This window comes from Nyctereutes procyonoides, unplaced genomic scaffold, assembly GCF_905146905.1.
Source record: "Nyctereutes procyonoides isolate TBG_1078 unplaced genomic scaffold, NYPRO_anot_genome, whole genome shotgun sequence".
Classification (NCBI taxonomy): Eukaryota; Metazoa; Chordata; class Mammalia; order Carnivora; family Canidae; genus Nyctereutes; species Nyctereutes procyonoides.
Window position 1 is genome coordinate 9,086,960 of NW_026575031.1, and position 20,476 is coordinate 9,107,435.

Genomic DNA, 20,476 nt, shown 5'->3' on the forward strand with positions numbered 1-20,476 from the left:
GGTTTATAAAACAAGAACTGACAATACATGCTAAATTGCCCTGGCAAAGACAAACCTCAGAACATTAGAGTGGTAGTTCCCTAAATGTTCATGTCAGTAACAACCTGAGGTCATGTATCTTTGTATTAGTTTCTCTTAATTAGTATCGTTCCAATACTGCAAAATGCTTATCGGTCACATGAAGGCATTTCAGTACTCTAGCACCTTAACAGGAACATGAAACATTTCTCTAATCAGTTTACTTTCAAACAAAGGGCCACATACAGGTTAAAGTTCTCCTGTCTTCTCCCTTTGAAGGATTAACCCTTTTTCCAGCCGAAGTTCATTAAAAATTCTTTATTTAGTATATTCTCTCATCCAGAGAATAAATTTTATAAACATAAGTTATTTTAGAATATTGTAGCAGTTTTTTGATAGGTAATTCGATTAGTAGAATTATAAAAAGGGAAAAGGATTACCAGAAATACATTATTTCTAACAAAGCTTCAGGAAAATCTTGATTATTAAAACCCTTTGTATTTTACAAGTTTTGCATATATAGTTTTAGCTCTTCAGAGCCCTCTACTAATAAGGCACATGCAATAGTAAAAAGTTTGCTACTGCAGCCTTGGGGAACATCTCTTAGTGTTGTGTTGGTGCTTCTCTGACAGAATATACTTTTAATTGAGACAGTCACATACTTATATACATTATAAATTCCAAGTATAAACACTGCAATTAAATGATGAACTGAAATAAAATCATAAGTCCTCTCACAAATTATTTAAATTTCATAAAAATATGAAATGTTAACACAAGTGGAATGGCAACTGACTTTATGAAAGCTCATACACTGAAACTAAACATGAAATTTCGAGCTGTGATATGGAGTGATTCTGTTACCAAGCAGCATCCCCTCATTGTATAAACAGCTACTGCTTTTCTTCAAGCCAGACTTAGGATGGTTTTGATGATCAACATTGTCCTTTACCCTATCCATGACTTAAAATGGAGGACTCTTACTATCTCTTGATTTCTTTTAGCTTACTTAAGATGAGCCCTGGAAAGGAAAAAGATCACTGAAATGATTATCTTCAGAAGTATCATCTCCTTACTGCAGATAATCCTTGACAACAGGAGCCTCTGATTCAGCCAGATTGCAACAGATTCCATGTTGGTATCCTGTAAGGTTTCCATGTTCCTGGAGAACATCATGCAAACTTCTTCTTAGTGGCCGTGAACCTCTCCATGTACTAAAAAATCATGAAAGAAGAATATGTGGTATTTTGGCACAAGCAAATATTAGCCTGTTTTTAAATTAGGATTTTGTGATTTTTTTTCATTTAGGTTTTTATTGGGTATGGTCTTTTTCATTTCCTACAAAATTGACCTAACTGCAAATTTAAAGCATATAGTTTAGGGTTTTTTTCCCCCTTGTATTTTAATAGGATACCCATCAAAAGACAAAGATGCTTTACAATAAGCTATCTGGAGAAAAAGTTATCTTGGCACAATACCATTTGGCTAATTCTTAGACTCCACCTCCAAAATGGGGAACAAATCTGTTGACATAAACAGGATTATGCATATGTCCTACAGCTATCAATGTTCATGTAGGTTATTTCACTGTTGTCACTTCTGGAATAGTGATGAAGTACACTAATACATACCTTATCATATCCTTCCAGTTCTCGAAGTTTCTTTATTTCAAAAAGGTTGCCTTCCACAGCAAGCAGACAGATCTGGGAATCACTGAGGATACTCTGTGGAAGCATGCTGAGCTCAAGACAATTCTCTTCCAAGCGAAGAACTTTAAGGCGAGGACAGCAAGATATCTTTACTGAGATCTGAGATATCTATTGAATGACAACAAAAAAGAATCATAGGAAAAAGCAAAAGTGCGATTATGATTTGATTTTTTATTTTTTTTACTAAATTAAAACAAAAACTTGACCATTTGTCCTAGTTCTTGCTTTTACCGCCTCCATTTTCTCACTACCTACTCATTCCCAAAGCCTGTGTTATCTGGCTTCTGTTATTCCTCCTCCACTGTTTGGAAAAAGATGCTGTTTGAAGGTCACCAGTGGCTTTTTAGAAACAAAAGTGTTCTAATAAAAGCACTATTATAGAAAATTTGAGAATCACATAAGTTTAAAGAAAAAAGTTACCTCTAATCTGCCACCGTGAACATTTTGGTGCATTTACTGCCAATCTTTTATGTGTACGTTGATACCATTATACTGCCAAAGTCAAAGATTCACTGTCCTCATTCCTTATTGGATTTGACTACCATCCTCCCACTTCTTTCTGCTTCTCCTGACCTTCCCCCGCACCCCACCTTGTGCTCTCCCTCTCTCACTCACCTCCCTTAAACTCTTTTTTAAAAAATCGAACTTAAATGAATTTGAACAGCAATGTATGGCTATTGTATTAGACTATGCAAATACAAATCCATAGGCGCTAAAGGTCACCTAGTCTGTTTTATGTTTAATCATTTAAGCCTTATGTCTAGATGATTTCTCCAGTCGGATACATATTAAGCAAGGAGTTTCCAAAGTAATGGAAACAAATTTCAAATATTTCAATTAAAGCTGTCCAACAATGAAACAGGCTATTGCCAGAAAGCCTGTCACTTAAAAATTTTCAGTAAAAGCAGGACACACTTGACAAAGATGTCAAAAAAGGGACAATAAATTATTCTGTCCAACTCCAAGAACTTAGGAGTTAAAGCCTCTTTTCCACTCTACCTGACAGCTCCTTGCTAGATGACTAGAGGCATATTTGAGGAGGATCTGAATTCTTCAAGATTTGTGAGACAGTTTAACTTTTGAAATTATCTCACCCCATTATCCATCCCACTCTCCTAAAAACACCTACACGATACACACACACCCAGTATCTCAACTAATGGCCCTTTGAGCTTGGAAATTAGTCCAACCCATAGAATGTACCGCTCATCTAGCCTCTGATACCCAGCTCCATGGTTATGGTTTAGAAAAGTATTATACAGGAGACTAAACCCAGGTGATGCAGGGGAAAAAAAATCCCTTAAACTCTAGACCTGGTTCTGGTTGAGATTGAGTTCGATGACCTGCAGCTCCCCCACTGTGTCAGGTATGCTCCGAATCTGATTCTTGGAGAGATCCACCACATCCAGGTGTCTTAGGCTACAGAGTTGTGGTGGTAGTGCTTGCAGCTGGTTCCCAGAGAGGCTCAGGGTCTTGAGGGCTGCCAGCTGCCCAAAGGTAGATGGTAGCTCTCTCAAGTGATTGTTGTTTAAGCTTAGCATCTCTAGTTTTTTCAGATTGCATAACTCCTCGGGAAGAAGAGCTGGCAAAGAGAAATAAAAACCTGAATCTGATACAGCTGAGAAACACCTTTAAGTTTAGAAAAAACTACATGGCTACATGATAAGCCTCCTATCAATACATATAAAATTCTCACATGTGCCATTTATAACTATTGCATTTTACCAACATAGTCTTCAGGAAATGTGGGTGCTGTCAAAATACAGGAAAGCACTTATGTATATATTGGGCTCCTTTTGTAAAAGGACCTCGGCAGAATCCGAGAGCAATTTTGCGGGATTTGTTAGGCCCTCCCCTTCCCATTCCATCTCCTAAGTTCGCTGGCTGTACACTACATCCCAAAGATGGTCTTCCCTTTCAAGTCCAAATTAAACCAGTACCAATCATACCACCAGAGGAAGCATGTAGGTGTAATTACAAGGTAGCTTCAAGGACTCTGACATCCTCCTGCATCTTGAGCTCTCAAAAGTTTCTTTTTTTTTTTTTAGATTTTATTTATTTATTCATGAGAGACACACAGAGAGAGACAGAGAGACAGAGAGGCAGAGGGAGAAGCAGGTTCCATGCAGGGAGCCCGACGTGGGACTCGATCCCGGGACTCCAGGATCACGCCCTGTGCTGAAGGCCGCGCTAAACCGCTGCACCACCCGGGCTGCCCTCAAAACAGTTTCATAACAAAAACAAGCTTGTAAGAGAAAACCACCCTTCTTAACAGCTGATCACTAGCAAAAGCTTCCCAAGTGCAAAAGCCATACTGAGTTTGTTGTTGTTCAAGGAGAGGCTCTTCAGCAGAGTGAACTTCCCTATAATCACAGGCGGTAGGCTCTCGATCTTGTTGTTGGACAAGTCGATGGTCCTTAGATTGCTGGTCAGCTTCTGCAACTCGGGGGGGAACTGGAGAAAGGGGTTCAGAGTGCGGAGAATTCCTCACCGGTTAACTTCACCACCCCGCCGTCCCTCTCCCTTTAATTTCCCTGGTCGGTCCCCTCCCGGTCTCACCTCGGTCAGCCCACGGTCCTTCAGCTGAAAGACACCAGTTTTCTGCGCGGTTTCCACATGAGCGCGGAGGGCACTGTTTCCCATCCTAGGGCCGCGGCTCAGGTCCCTGCAGGAAGGAAGCGCAGCTGTCACGGCTCAGCCAGGCATCCGGCCACCCCCTCCGCCTCTCGGCTGGGTCTCGTGCCCAAGCTGTCACCTCCTGCCGACTCCTAGATCTTGGGGGCCAACTAAAAGTGGCAAAGAAGAAAGGGGAGAACGGCGCGACCACCAGGCCCAGCAGCTTTTGCAGGTGTTCCGAGGCTGGACGCCGCTGGAGCCTACGAATGATCAGGGAGCTCCGGACTCATCTTCTACCCCTCAGCTCACAGCCGGCTTAGCTGGAGAAGACCCACGGCCCGCGCTCCCCCGGGATGCGCTCCCCGGGCTTCCGCCCGGGAAGAAACGCCCTGTGACGTCATCTATCCGCGCGGCGCGTCCGCCTATCTATCATCTATCACTCTCGGCGCCCGCCCGGGACTTGGGTCCCAGCCATGGCCGCCGCGAACCCCTGGGACCCCGCGTCCGAGCCAAGTGCTGCCGGGCTTCTGCTGAGCCATTTCGTAGCGTCGGGGATGGTCACTCAGGTGCGTGGGCGGCGATGGCGTCATTAAGGGGGTGCCGACGGTGGCGACAGAAGATCGCCGTGAGGTGGTGGTGCCGGGCAGCGGGCGTGTGTGCGAGGGTGCTGGGTGGCGGCTGTGCCGTGGTAGAGGCCGATGGAGCCTCTTCCAGGCAACAGTAGTGACGGTTCTGCCGTGGTTGTGCGAAAGCGGGTTCTTGTAGAGAGAGGATTTTTTTAAAAAGATTTATTTATTTATTCATGAGGGACACAGAGAGAGAGAGGGAGGAGCAGGCTCCCTGCAGGGAGCCCGACGTGGAACTCGATCCCAGGACTCCAGGATCACGCCCTGGGCTGAAGGCGGCGCTAAACCGCTGAGCCACCTGGGCTGCCGGAGAGAGGATGTTTTGAGTGTCTGCGAGCGAGTTATCCGGTCAGTTCGTGAGAGATAATAAAGATCCATCTTCCTCCCGCTTTTTCGCACCCGATGATACCGCCTCTATATTGTAATGGGTGCTGGGGTTGGGAAATAGGGGTAAGTAATTAAAACACAAACATTCTCAAACAAGCCTGTTTGTGTGAGGCACTGAAGCGTATTCGGGGCGGGAGACGCTGGGTACATGAGAGGGTCAGGAAAAGCACGCGACGTTAATAGGCAAAAAAAAAAAAAAAAAAGAATGAAAAAAAATGGCGGCAAAGACCCGAAAGACCTTGGAACGTGAATGGAGGAGGGGAGTAATTAGAAGAGAAGAGGCAGATTAGCCCAAGCGGTGGTAGTTTTAGGTTCCACAAGAAGAACATGCTCATGTGCCAAAGGAAACGAGCCAGTGGAGGGAGAAATTAAATATGTGAAGCAATAATGGAATCCAAGTGGCCGAAGTGACAAGGGAATGGGAAAAGTGAGGTTAAGGGAAAGAAATTTTGAGATAACGAGCAAGTTGAGGATTTTCGCTGAAAGAAACTGGAAAGTAGGAAGGTAAAATCATCTGCAGGGATTAACAGTATGAACATGATGGAAGATTTATGGAAAATACACAACTTTGTATACTTAGAAGAGTCATTAGAGTCTTGTACCTTACACTTTTTTTTTAAGGTTTATTATTAGAAAGAGGGGAGGAGAGGCAGAAGGAAAGAATTTCAAACAAACTCCTCTCTTAGCTGAGTAGGAAATGGGGCTCCCTGCCACAGCCCTGAGATTAGGACCTGAGGTGAGATCAAGAGTGGCTTAACCCAAGGAATCACCCACGTGCCCTTACCCTACAGTGCCTATTTTTAAGATAAACTAAAAGGGCGCTTAGGTGGCTCAGGTGGTTAAGCCTCTCACTCTTGATTTCTGCTCAGGTCCTGATCTCAGGGTCCTGGGATGGAGCCCTACTGGTGGCTCCATGCTGAGTGGGGAGACTACTTTAGGATTCTCTCTCCTCTCCCTCTGCCCCTCCTCCTCCGTGCTTGCTTGCTGTCGCTTGCTCTCTCTCTCTCTCTCTCTCTCTCAAATAAATAAATAAATAAATAAATAAATCTAGAAGAAGAAGAAGAAAGGAGGAGGAGGAGAAACAACAACAACTAAGGTCTAAGGAGACCCAAGAAATTTAGGCAAGGTCACTTAACTAGTGAAATAGATCACAGAGCGCTCCCTCTTCTGACACATTGTATCGTCTCTAAGATGAACTGTGATAAATGATACTGTGACACTATGTTGAAAGAGTTTAAACTTCTGTTGAAGAATTCTTATAGATTACTTGAGATTGTAGTAACCAGATCTTTTGAATTTTGGAGGGGAAAGGAGGTACAGATGAATGCATTGGAAAATAGGCAAAAGAGAACTACAGCACTCCCCAGTTCTTACCTTCCTCTCCTGTGTTTTCTTCCTACCAAGTGGCCTGATATTGTCACTTGCATTGTTTAGTTCTGTAACAAAGTAATTTGGTAAGCTCATACTGTAAGACATTTGGGGCTTTACCCTCTAGAGTGTATTGGTTAAACACCTAAGAGAATTTTAGGCATTGATAAGTCAGCTGTTTGTTGGGGTAGAAGTTTTGGAGAAGATTTTCCTACTGTCCTTCAAGTAGCACTAATTAGACAGTTACCTGTTTTGCATACTGGTGAGATCTGCCAGTCCATAGCTCTTTTAGACCATCTTAAAATCTTATTACACAACTAGTCCCAATGAGGACACTTTACAGATTTGTACTATGATTTTACTTTAAGCAAATATTGCATATGAAAACGTATTATTAGAAGGATTTAGCATTGGTTCTTTCAAAATGTTATATGATCTCTTTAAGTTTTAATGTTAATGTTAATGTTAAGTTTTAATGTTTAATGTTAAGATCCCTTAAGTGTACATCATCCCACGTGCATTAGAAATCAAGTGATGCGGGGATCCCTGGGTGGCACAGCGGTTTAGCGCCTGCCTTTGGCCCAGGGCACGATCCTGGAGACCAGGGATCGAATCCCACGTCGGGCTCCCAATGCATGGAGCCTGCTTCTCCCTCTGCCTATGTCTCTGCCTCTCTCTCTCTCTCTCTCTCTCTCTCTCTCTCTCTCTGTGACTATCATAAATAAATAAAAATAAAAAAATAAAAAAAAGAAATCAAGTGATGCTTAAAATTGTGATATGAAAAACTCTTCCAGAAAACATAGCTTATTTGAGCTTTCTTCTTTTGATCTATCCATTGGAGAATGATTTAGTGAAAGAAAGGTATAGGTAACTCTCTGTAGGATAAAGTTGTTTTTGTTCATACTCTAGGACCATGTTAGTGGCCTTAAACCTTTTGGATTTTTCTGGCAAGCTTTAATCAGTATGGTAACTTGATTGAATACATACAGTTATACTATATAGAGATACAGATAGACATATATCTATATATGTTATTTGTATATATGTATGTTTATAAACTTATATATATATATATATATATATATATATATATCTTATTTTCTGTGTTTCCTGCCCTTCTCTGTATCCTTTCCCTCATTTTTACTGCTCTTAACTTCTCTGCTACACTGCCTCCCTTTTAATGTTCCTCAGCTAGAATTCAGTATGAAGTGGAAAGAACGAAAAAGAAGGGATGTCCACAGACACAAGTTTATATGTATATATTATGTACACGCAGTGTTATCAGGATTTTTATATTACACATAAAGTCCTGGATTTCAGCTTCTTGTGCCTAGCAACAGAATGAACAGAAATGCCTCAAGCAGATTCCCTTTTTCAGGATCCTTTCATTTTCAGTGTCCCTTTACCCTACTGGCATATAAAGCATATAATATAAAATGGCAATGATCAACAGTAAAGACTTTTCTGTATTCCCCAATCCTTGCCCCCCCCCCCTTTTTTTAAATAAGATATAGGGCTAAGTCACTGTCCTCAAATAGTTAGAATTTCTATTAGAGAAACTTGACAACTCTCTCTTTTTCCTTTCTCCTTTTGGCTCTCCGGTGAGTACTCTTCTTTTTCCATTGGTTTCCCTTGCATATTGTTGGCTAAGCTCCATTACCCTGCTGTTGAGCCCAGAAGTTCACTAGTTTGCATGTGTGCAGTTAAGATTATTGTATATACAGGGCAGGATGAAGAGATACCAGAGAATGAGTAAATTACAGTGAGAAATGGGAGATGTTTTACTTTCATTTACCTTATACCTAAGAGAAAGCAGAAAGAAGAGTAAAGGTTATGCTGATATGATGGAAATGCAGTAAATTAGATTTGTCCTCATTTAAGCCATGATATATATTTATGGAATGAAGTTGAACTAATACTTTACTCCTTCAACCCTCAGTTTTGCCGTAAAGTATTTTGTCTTATATTCCTCATTGAATGGCATGTCTATCTGTCCAGTCACTGGAGCTAGGATCCTTGGAGTCAATATTGACTGACTTTATCCCTGGTATCCCATATCAACCAAGATTTTTCAGTTTCATCTCTCCAGGGAATCACATCTCTGTCTTCCTTTCCTTTTTAACTGCTACTGACCTAGTCCACGTTCTCATCTTCTCACCTGGAATGCTATACTAACTGCTTGTCTAAATATTCAACCTTCAGTTCCATCTCTCACCTAGCTTTTTTGGTTTTTAGTGGTAGGTCTTTTTGTGGTAAAATACTCCTAATATAAAATTTACCATTTTAACATCAGTGTATAATTCAGTGGCATGAAGTATAGTCACAATGTTGTGAATCTATTTTCAAAACTTTTTTTTATCAACCTGATGGAAACCCCATACCCATTAAGTAGTCACTCTATTCCTTACTTTCCTTACTGCCCCCCCAGCCTCATAAGTTCTATTTTCCATATTATCCTCTTTAAATTTCTAAAATATGTATTATATATGAACATGTTACCTCGTCACCAGAAAACTTTGAATTACTCTCATTTTCTCATTTTATAATTGCTTGTCATAGTTGTCAAGATCTTTCATGATTAAGTAGGAAACTACATTCTCAGATTCATCTTCCCTTTCTTTTCACATATATATCAATACTAGAATATCTTTTCCTTCCCATCCATCCTGAATCTTCAGTTGCCTAACTTAATAAATGCTAATAAAGTGTGTTATCATTGGTCAGCAAATTTTTACTATTAAGGGCCAGAGAATAAGTTTCTGAGGCTTTTAGGTCCATATAATTGCATCTGGTGTAGTGTGAAAGAAGCCAGAGATAATAAGTAAATAAATGGGTGCAGTTGAGTTTATTCTGAATCCTGAAATTTGAATTTCATATAATTTTCATGTGTCACAAAATACTATTTTTCTTTTAATTTTTTTCTTCCCAACATTTAAAAAATATAAAAACCATTCTTAGCTTATGGCCTATACAAAAACAGGCAGTGAGTGGGGTGCATTTAGTTCATGGACTATCATTTTCTAACCCTTTTCCTATAAGATATGTAAAGATCTCTAAATATGCTAATATTCTTGAAAAGAAGAAAAGAGTGACGCCTGGGTGGCTCAGCGGTTGGGTGGCTGCCTTCGGCTCAAGTTGTGATCCCGGGCTCAAGTTGTGATCCCGGGATTCGGGATCGAGTCCTCGCATCAGGCTCCTGTGAAGAGCCTGCTTCTCCCTCTGCCTGTGTCTCTGCCTCTCTCTCTCTGTGTCTCTCATGAATAAATATATAAATCTTAAAAAAAGAAGAAGAAAAAAAGAATACAGAGAAAATTACGGATGGACTCGGGGGATGAACAATATTCTTATTCTGAAGCAATCTGCAATTTAAGGAGGCAATATATGCAAGCAATATTTTGCATGAAATGAAAGGATAAAAAGGAGGACATAAGCTTTTTAGAAGAAGAATTCCACCTGGACAGAAGATTCCTTTAAGAGAGTGAGAATGTGGGGCACCTGTGTGGCTCAGTGGTTGAGCGTCTGCCTTTGGCTCCGATCGTGATCCCAGGGGTCCTGGGATCAAGTCCCACATCAGGCTCCCTGCATGGAGCCTGCTTCTCCCTCTGCCTGTGTCTCTGCCTCTTTCTCTCTGTCTCTAATGAATACATAAAATCTTAAACAAAAAGTGAGAATGTGAAAAGAGGCAGCCAATAAAGATCATTTAATGAATCTGATAAATTATTCCATGGTGGGAAACTATTTGATTTTAGCCCTCAGAAAGTCAGAGACTAGGTCTTGGTGATTTGTATAGAGGTGATTCTCCAACAATCTAAGCCTCGGCCTTCTTAACCTTACCAGCCTTCTCTGGTAAGCTGTCACTAATGTAAATATATTGTGCATAGTACTTTAGGAAATAGAACACAGTGATTAAGTGTTTTTTGTTTTTCTTATTTTTTAAATATTTGGCCAAAGGATTTGTGATAGTGAATATTTAGGGTTTTTTTTTTTTTTTTTAAGATTTATTTATTTGAGAGGGAGGGAAAAAGAGTGTCTATGGGTGCACAGAGGGGATGGGCGGAGGGGAGTAAAAGGAAGAGGGTAAGAATACCAGGCTAACTCCTGAGCAGGGAGCCCATAAGTGGAGCTCAGTCTCATGACCCCAAGATCATGACCTGAGCTGAAACGGAGAATCAGATGCTTAACCCACTGAGCTACTCAGGCGCCCAGATGGTATTTTGCAAACAGGAAATATACATTGCTACTGTTACACTCTGTACTTCTTCCCCCCCCCGGGGGGCAGTGTTGGACATAATAAATCCTCATGTTTTAAGCCTGTGGGTTTGCTATTCCAGTGCACATAGAAACTTTTTGTGACATACTACTGCTTTCTCTGTTCACTTGCCAATAGGAGATGTTAAATATATCTAAGAAATCAGCTCCTTACTTTGTGAACTTCTCCAGACTACAGCAGATCACAAATATTCAAGCTGAAATCTACCAGGTAAATTATGTTGGACTTTTTACTTTCTAGTACAGGAAAAAAAATCTTGGTTGATTCCAATAGCAGTTCTTTTGCACTTAGAACATTGTCTAGCACATAGCCAGTTAAGTGTTTACTTATAAGTGATAGTAGTAGTTAGCAGTAGCAGCAATAGGGCTTGAACACCAAAATGAAAATGTTCAGTAAATCCCCTGGGCTATCATAACAAATCCTTCTCCCTCCCCACAAATATTCCTGGGTTAAAGACTATGCCTTTTTTACTAAAGTATAAGCCTTCAGGCACCATTCTACATGAACTAAATGTTATTTTTCTTATTAATGTAGAAAAACTTGGAAATTGAACTTTTAAAACTAGAAAAAGATACAGCAGATGTTGTTCATCCTTTCTTTTTGGGTAAGTAGTTTGATGAAATAGTAATCATTGGAATTTCAACTTTTTCTTGGATAACCTTATATAAGCACCAGGCAATAAAATTATGATATACCGTAATTTTTCCAGGTATTGCCCCAAAGCTAATGAAGTCTTCTATTCTGTGCTCAAATAGAAGTCTTACTCATTTGACTAGTACAAATAGCATAAAATGTAACCAAGGTAGGAGCTCCTCAAATTCAGGAAAGCTTGAAAGACCAAGAAGGGCTGAGAAACTTTCCAGATTAAAGGAGACTAAAGGGACTCAATAGCCAAAGCATAGTATGGTCATGGACTGAATACTTGATCAGAAATTTATTTTGCTATAAGGGACATTATTGAATTATTTGGTGATGTGTTTATATGGACTGTATTAAATATTGGTAGTATTGTACCAATTTTAAATTTTATGAATTTGATACTTGTAATATAGTTACATAAGAATTTTCCTATTTAGGGAAATACATGCTCAGGTTTTAGGGGTAAAAATTTCATGTCATGTACAACTTAAGTGGGTCAGCAAAAATACATGTATTGAGTATGTGGAGAAACAAGAAATAAAAATGTAGCTAAATGTTAATAGTTGGTGAGTTTAGGTGAAATGTATGTGGGAATATAATGAAACTTTTCTGTAAGTTTGACATTTTTTTCAAAATAAAATTTAAAAGTGGCAATTGGCAGCCATTAACTGAATTCTGGGCAAAATATTAAAATGATCAGAAATAGTTTGTAAGACAAATGCTTATTTTTTTTAAATTCTTTTTATTTATTTATGATAGTCACAGAGAGAGAGAGAGAGAGAGAGAGAGAGGCAGAGACATAGGCAGAGGGAGAAGCAGGCTCCATGCACCGGGAGCCCGACGTGGGACTCAATCCCGGGTCTCCAGGATTGCGCCCTGGGCCAAAGGCAGGCGCTAAACTGCTGCGCCACCCAGGGTTCCCCAAATGCTTATTTTTTAATGTCCATGTAGAATGTTAGAGGCAGATAGATTTTATGTGAAGAATATGGCTCTGGCTTATAAAAACTGAACTAGGAGTAGACTTGAATAATGCAAAGAATTTACTTTTTTTTTTTTAATTGGAGTTTTTATTGCCTGGCGCTTATATAAGGTTATCCATAACACCCCGTGCTCATCCCGCCAAGTGCCCCCCTCAGTGCACATCACCCAGTCACCCTAACCTCCTGCCCACCTCCCCTTCCACTATCCCTTTTTCATTTCCCAGAGTTAGGTGTCTCTCATGTTTTGTCACCCTCACTGATATTTTTACTCATTTTCTCTCCTTTCCCTTTATTCCCTTTCACTAATTTTTATATTCCCCAAATGAATGAGACCATATAATGTTTGTCCTTTTCCGATTGACTTATTTCGCTCAGCATAATACCCTCCAGGTCCATCCACATCGAAGCAAATGGTGGGTATTTGTCATTTCTAATGGCTGAGTAATATTCCATTGTATACATAGACCACATCTTCTTTATCCATTCATCTTTCGATGGATAACGAGGCTCCTTCCACAGTTTGGCTATTGTGGACATTGCTGCTATAAACATTGGGGTGCAGGTGTCCTGGCGTTTCACAATGCAAAGAATTTAGCACTGGATTTTGTTGTCAGCAGGCAAACTAAGAAAATTGTTGAAAGTAAACTGGTTTGATATTAAAGATAGCAAAGGGCAGATATTTAGGAGAGAAATATATTAATTTTTGACATTGGTAACATCAAAGCAAAAAGAAATTATTAGTGATTTTAAAACTTGTCATATTGTTGGGATGTGTGGGTGGCTCAGTGGGTGAGCATCTGCCTTTGGCTCAAGTCATAATCCCAGGGTCCTGGGATTGAGTCCCACATCAGGCTCCCTGCAGGGAGCCTGCTTCTCCCTATGCCTATGTCTCTGCCTCTCTCTGTGTCTCTCATGAATAAATAAATAAATAAATGAATGAAATATTTTTAAAAAATAAAAATAAAACTTGTCATATTGCTAACTGTAATTCCTGTTTCTGGTTTGTATAGCTCAGAAGTGTCATACTCTGCAAAGCATGAATAATCATTTGGAAGCAGTGTTAAAAGAGAAGAGGTCCCTCAGGCAAAGACTGTTGAAAACCACTTGCGAGGAAAACTTGCCTATTGAAGCTGTTTATCACAGGTTAAATTAAAAAGTAGAAGTTAATGATTACGCATGTCTCCTAAGGGTATTTTTTGTTTAGACTGGTAGTTATTTCATAGCATAATTCATTAAACAATATATTAGTGATTATGTCTGTTAACAGTACTATTAATGCTGATACATAAAACCAGAAAGAAAATCTTTTGCTTTTAAAGAGTTAAGCTGTGGTGAAGAGAAAGGCATTCCTTTTGCCAACTGTGTTTTGGAATGATGTAATGACTTCAGTGAAAGAAAGTAGATCAATAATGTATAGTAAGATGGGTAAAAATTATTTTATTACATACAGACCATTTTTTATGAAGTAAACTTACTGTTCTGTTAATGTTGCCTATATGTAAAAATTCTCTTAGGGAGTTTAAGTAGGGAGAGGTGAAAACAATGACAGCTAAAGGGGGAAAAGGACTGAGTCCTAGACTTATTTGTGCTTTTTGTAGGCTTCAAAACCTTAAGCAAATGGTTCGTGTAGGTAAATGGTTTTTGTAGGCTTCAAAACCTGAGGCAAATGGTTTGTTAGCCTTAGTTTCCCAATCCATAGAATGGGCATACTCTGTTGCTCTTTTCCTTATATGAGTATTACAAGTATAATAATGAACAGTAAAGAAGCAAACATCTAGGGATCTGATTGCTAACCTTCTCCACCAATGCCTCACTAGCTGACCCTGAGCAAATCAGTACCTTTCTTAAGTGTCAGATATTTTATCTTTTAGTAAAAGAATAAATATAAAAATCTCATTCTTGTGGGGATATTCAGTTATCTGTTCAGTACAGTAAAATACCATTAATGTATATATTATACATTATATATCAGAAGAACTGAGTAATGATATTAAAGCATTTTGCAAATACGAAGGTTCAAAGTGGTTTTGGCTATAGGCAGTTTCAGTCAAGTACATTTATCCTTACCGTCTTCACCCTTCGAGAATGAGTAGATTGAAATGTAATGAGATTTAATCTGGGGAAATTACTTATGGGATAAAATTATTAACATTAAATTTTGTCTAATATTAGGTTGGGCACCAGATATTATTAGTGTTGTCTCTATTTTTCTTTTTGGATGACAAGTTAATTTCTGCTTAAAGTGAAGGAAAATGACATTTTTATCAGTGGTATTTCCATGAATTCAGAAAGGTTATTATTGGCTCACTGGGTTGATTGTAATTCTCTTATCTTATACTAAAAGTCCAAATTAAAAATAAAAAAGAACACAAAATAACTTAAAAAAACAGTTGACTTTTTTCTCCCTCTTTCAGGTACATGGTACATTTACTGGAATTGGCAGTAACTTTCATCGAAAGATTAGAAAACCATCTTGAAACAATCAGAAATATCCCTCATTTAGATGAAAATCTAAGGAAAATGGTGAGTATTAACAATTTAAGTATCTCAACTATTTCACATTACATTGGCTCTATTTAGTTCCTTTATACTAGAATCTCAACTGTGTGAGCTCTTTGTTTAAACTTTTTTTTTTTTCTTTTTAAAAGAGGGAGAAGTGAGGAAGAGGCAGAGGAAGAAAGAAAGAGAATCTTGGGTAGGCTCTATGCCCAGTGCAGAGCCTGACAGCAGGGCTTGATCTCACAACCCTGAGATCATGACCTGAGCCAAAATCAAGAGTTACTTAACCAACTGAGCCACCCAGGCACCCCTTTGTTTAACTTTTTGATGACTAATATTCTGAATAAATTATTTCTTAAAATTAAGATGGATTTTGTTAGAGCTTTTTTAGAAGTCATTTTACATTGTTTTATTCTAATATTTAATAAATGTTCTTTTTTATATTGTGCAAGGGGCAATGCTATAGGTATCAGGAGAGAGAAACAAATATGACCAATCCCTGCCCTCAAATTCTCAAGGTTTAGTGAGAGAGCTGTAATAAGATACTCTCTATCTTGGCTTAGTTGGTTGAGCACCTGCCTTCAGCTCAGGTAATGATCCTAGAGTACCAAGAATGAGTCCTGGGAATCGAGCCCCTCTTTTGGCTCTGCACTCAGTGGGGAGCCTGCTTCTCCCTCTCCTTCAGCCCTTCCCCACTCATGCTCTCTCTCTCAAATTAAATAAAATCTTAAAAAAAGAAGAAGAAGAAAATTAGCACTGGCAGTTTGGGGGAAGAGTGGTACTTCCCCTTTGGCTGATACTTAAAGATATTGAAAGGGAGATTAAATCAGAGTTAAGTTTATGGAATGCCTTGAAAAGCAGACCAGGAAGCAGACTTTACTCTCCGAGTATTGGGGAACATTCAACAGTTCAAATGGATTTTTGGTTTTATTTTTATTTTAGAGCAGGGTAAAGAGGATGACTTATACTGTAATGGAGAAAATATTGGATAGAGTAGACCGAGTCAGGGGATTCCTGGATGGCTTAGCGGTTTAGCGCCTGCCTTTGGTCCAGAGCGTGATCCTGGAGTCCCGGGATCAAGTCCCGCGTGGGGCTCCCTGCGTGGAGCCTGCTTCTCCCTGTGTCTCTGCCCCCTTCTCATAAATAAATAAAATCTTTAAAAAAAAAAAAAAGGAGACTAAGTCACTCAAAGTATGGACAGAGAGCTCAGCATCACCTGGAAGCTTGTTAGAAATGCAGAATTGCAGACTTAATTCACCTTAGACCTTCAGAATCTGAATCTGTAGTTTAACAATTTCCTCAGGTGATTCCTACACACATAAGGTTTGATAAGCCATAGACTAGAGAACTAGGCAAATGAAGCAAAGGCAGAGAAACTTAGAAAATAAATACAAGCATTCAGATACAAGATTTAAAGCATAGGAAAACAAAAGATTATGTAGATTTTTATTTGGGATGGCAAATTTCTAGAATATGTCTACTTTTTGGACAAGGGACACACCCATGATCATGAACTATCTAGCCTTGGTGACTTGAAGGTGAGTAGGATCAAGAAATCAAAAAAGCTAATGACTGTTTTCTGACATGCCTTGCACAGATAGTAAATCTTCTGTCATTGTTGAATTGCAACTGAATTGAGTTTGAGATACTGAATGTACATTCAGTTAGAGATTTTCAATAGACAAATATGGGACTGAATTTTAGGAAAGAAGTAGTTTTACAATATAAATTATGTGTCATCCGCTTTGAGGTGATAATTGAAGACAAAGGGAGGTGAACTCATAAAGAAAAAGCGTGTACTATAATAAGTGGGGAGAACACAATTTTAAGATGCCTTTGTATTAAGGGGCTAGAAAAGGTTGGGTGTGAACTTTTGGTATCCTAACCATTTATGATATAATAATGTTGTATTAATGACAGATGTAATTTCTCCTGTTTTCTCCTTTCAAATACTACAGAGCATGGCTTTAGCAAAAATGGATATGTTGGTGACTGAGACAGAAGAATTGGCAGAGAATATACTCAAGTGGCGAGAACAGCAAAAGGAAATTTCCTCTTGTATTCCCAAAATACTAGCAGAAGAAAATTATCTTCATAAACATGATGTTATAAAGCCTTCTTTACCTTTTACTTCTAAAGTTCATGTCCAAACCATTAATTCCAAGTGATTGTCAACTGTTTATTTTTGCCTAATTATATGTAGTCATCGAAGTCTATTTCTAGCCAATTGTAATATGGGCATTTATAGGCTCTGCTGCTAGCAGTACTGCAAGAGCTCTCTTTATATTGAAATACTAAGATTCCAAGTTCATTAAGACCAAATTGAATTTTCTTTTGTTTTTTTTCATGTATTTACATTCTACTTTTCAGTAAAACTCTTGAAGATCAAATATGACAGTATCTCAGGAGACTCTTATGTCATCTTTTTTTTTATTTTTTTTTATTTTTTAAATTTTTATTTATTTATGATAGTCACAGAGAGAGAGAGGGGCAGAGACATAGGCAGAGGGAGAAGCAGGCTCCATGCACCGGGAGCCCGACGTGGGATTCGATCCCGGGTCTCCAGGATCACGCCCTGGGCCAAAGGCAGGTGCCAAACCGCTGCGCCACCCAGGGTTCCCTTTTTTTTTTTTTTAAATGTCTTTTTAAATGCTTGTTTCTGAATTAAAAGAGTCTCCTTGAAAATGAAAGTATGTTGAGTTTCACTGTGAGACAGTTGCTAAGTATATACGAAAGAACAAATGTAGTAGACCTGGCTGCTGTCCTTTGAAAGGCCTGCTTACAAAGTTGGCTCTTGTCTGGCTTCTTGGAATTTAGATTTCAGCAGGGCTCCTTCCACTATCACTGGTGATTAGAGTTGTTCATAGTGACTCAAGTGTTTCTGCAGTGTGGTTCTAGTCTCCCATTCCTTCTGGGAGTCTAGAATTTTGATATATATTAGACAGAAGGTACCTGTGTGGCTAGCCCATGATCATAACCCTGGGCACTGGGTTTCTAATGAGCTTTCATGAAAGACATTTGACACGTTACACCTTAGTTACTGTGGGAATTAAGCATATCCTGTGTGAGACTCCAGTAGCAGAGGGCTCTGGAAGCTTGTGTCTGGTTTCACCTGGGCTTTGCCTCGTGCACCTTTTCCCTTTGCTATTTTACTGTGTATGCTTTTGTTAATATCATGCCCATGGATACAGTGATACACTAAACCCTGTGAATTCTCCAACCATCAAACCTGGGGGGAGGGAATATTCAAGACCCTGAGACATGGGGGTGGGGGGTAAAAAAAAAAAAGACCCTGAGACATGAAGAAATTTCTGAGGGTGTTCATGGGTAGGCTTATGAGCAGGCAAAGAAGAAAGGTAGAATAAAGAACAGAAAAAGCCATATTATAGTAAAACTTTAAGTGGTTTGCCTTACAAAATGCTCAGATACTTTACCTGAGACTATTGTACATATAAAAGAGAGCTGTATATTGGGGCGCCTGAACAGCCCAGTCGGTTAAGTGTCCCAACTCTTGATTTCATTTCAGCCCATGATCCTCTGGGTCAGGCTCTACTCTCAGCAGGGAGTCCATTTGAGATTCTCTTCCTCTGATCCTCCACCTGTGCTTTCATGCACTCTCAAATAATTTTTTTTTAAAGTGGTGTAACACTAAGCCTTAGGTTGTATTCATTTGTATGAATACTATAACTACCTCTGGGTTATTTTTCAGACTTGGTATTTTCTTTTGCTTTTAAAAAATAGAAGCATCGGTATTTTTATGCTTTTGCATTCTCTGTCAGCAAGGTTCTCTGATCCTTTTCATCGTACTCCTTAACACAGGAAGACCTCAACGCAGTGACTGAGTAAAGTAGTTCTTCAAAAGGAAGCAGGATCATTACTGAAAAACTGCCAGAACAACCAGGGATCATATTTTGAAGCCTACTTTGCTGACTTTGTAAATGGGATATAGAAGAGTGGTTGTAACATCTTGAACATTGCCTGACATTGTCTAGTCATTTGAACAAAGTTTTAGTTGTATTTCATTAGAAGTTTGTTCAAGCCCAGCCTTGGTTTCAGGGGATCCCTGGGTGGCACAGCAGTTTAGCACCTGCCTTTGGCCCAGGGCGCAATCCTGGAGACCCGGGATCGAATTCCACATCAGACTCCTGGTGCATGGAGCCTGCTTCTCCCTCTGCCTATGTCTCTGCCTCTCTCTCTCTCTCTGTGTGACTATCATAAATAAATAAAAATTAAAAAAAAAAAAAGCCCAGCCTTGGTTTCAAACATCTTACTCTTTTTTTTCTTCATGTGATTTCATATATTTTTTTTTGTGTATATATATTTATATTTATATATATATACTATGTCACAAAAATTGATAATGCCTGGCTTTATCTTTTTATCTAGTATGTCTTTCTCAAAATTAAAAAAATAATAATAAACCTGTAATTTCTAACTAAAATTTTGTGGCTCTTGTCTGAATCCTATGTGATAGATTCTCTATGTAGTGTCTGCAGTTCAAGTATAGTTGCATAGGCCTATAGGTTACCTGACTCAAAAGCTTGAGGTAAGTTAAGACTGAGGCCTACTTTGGGTTATTGGCTGGGTCGATTGAGCATTCCAACTTGATTTCAGCTCAGGTTGTGATCTCGATGTTATGGGATTTATTCCTGTATCAGGCTCTGCACTCAAGAGGGGAGTCTGCTTCTCTCCCTCTCTGACCCTCCAACACCCATCCTCTCTCTCAAATAAATCTTTAAAATAAGAAAGGTCTACCTTAAAGAAAAATTTGGGCAGCCCCAGTGGGTCAGCAGTTTAGCGCTGCCTTCAGCCTAGGGCCTGATCGTGGACACCCGGGATCAAGTCTAGCATCGGGCTCCCTGAATGAAGCCTGCTTCTTCCTCTGCCTATGTCTCTCCCTCACTCTCTCTCTGTATCTCTCATTAATAAATAAAAAAATCTTTGAAAAAAAATTTAGTAGTATGGTAGTGTATAAGTACTGATCATTTTTTTTTATTATTATCATTACACAGCTTTTAGGGATACTAAAGAATGCTCTGTACTGTCTAGGTGGGAGAAGTCATCAAGAAAATGTGACTACCAGTTAATCTGTGAGCTGGACCCCAGCAGTCAGAAGCTCCTCATCCCCTCCCCTATCCCTGGAATGTTGGGGATATTAGCTGCCCAAAGGACCTAGCCTTGAGATAGCAATGTACTGAGACCTTCTGTATGGTATACATAACAACCCAGTTAAGGCCTCTAAGTATAAACTTCTAAGATTTGGCAGATAGACTTGGGGATCTACAAGACACTTGGAGATCTACTTGTCTTGTAGATCCCAAGACAACCCTCATAATGTAAGCTCCCTTGTTTATTAAATCTGCC

The 20,476-nt window shown here is 39.4% G+C and overlaps 2 protein-coding genes across 4 annotated transcripts; one reads left to right on the forward strand and one right to left on the reverse strand.

Annotated features, from left to right (window-relative positions):
* Positions 1 to 321: 321 nt before the first annotated feature.
* LRRC57 (leucine rich repeat containing 57) lies at positions 322 to 4,612 on the reverse strand. 2 transcript variants are annotated; one of them, XM_055316594.1, is made up of 6 exons: positions 4,483 to 4,612; positions 4,287 to 4,392; positions 4,043 to 4,181; positions 3,041 to 3,309; positions 1,650 to 1,835; positions 322 to 1,232 (listed from the first exon to the last, which is right to left on the reverse strand). In XM_055316594.1, exons 2-6 carry the CDS (start codon positions 4,368 to 4,370, stop codon positions 1,191 to 1,193), a joined length of 720 nt encoding a protein of 239 aa, XP_055172569.1. In that variant the 5' UTR covers positions 4,371 to 4,392; positions 4,483 to 4,612; the 3' UTR covers positions 322 to 1,190. The 2 variants fall into 2 exon arrangements, with proteins under 2 accessions (XP_055172569.1, XP_055172568.1); XM_055316593.1 differs by lacking the exon at positions 322 to 1,232 and having other exon boundaries at positions 1,241 to 1,835.
* Positions 4,597 to 19,500, forward strand: HAUS2 (HAUS augmin like complex subunit 2). Of its 2 annotated transcripts, XM_055316595.1 has the most exons (6): positions 4,751 to 4,909; positions 11,112 to 11,204; positions 11,529 to 11,598; positions 13,624 to 13,756; positions 15,028 to 15,136; positions 17,071 to 19,498. In XM_055316595.1, the coding sequence occupies exons 1-6, from the start codon at positions 4,817 to 4,819 to the stop codon at positions 17,278 to 17,280; spliced, it is 708 nt and encodes a 235-aa protein (XP_055172570.1). In that variant the 5' UTR covers positions 4,751 to 4,816; the 3' UTR covers positions 17,281 to 19,498. The 2 variants fall into 2 exon arrangements, with proteins under 2 accessions (XP_055172571.1, XP_055172570.1); XM_055316596.1 differs by lacking the exons at positions 11,112 to 11,204; positions 11,529 to 11,598 and having other exon boundaries at positions 4,597 to 4,909; positions 17,071 to 19,500.
* The last annotated feature ends 976 nt before the right edge of the window (positions 19,501 to 20,476 follow it).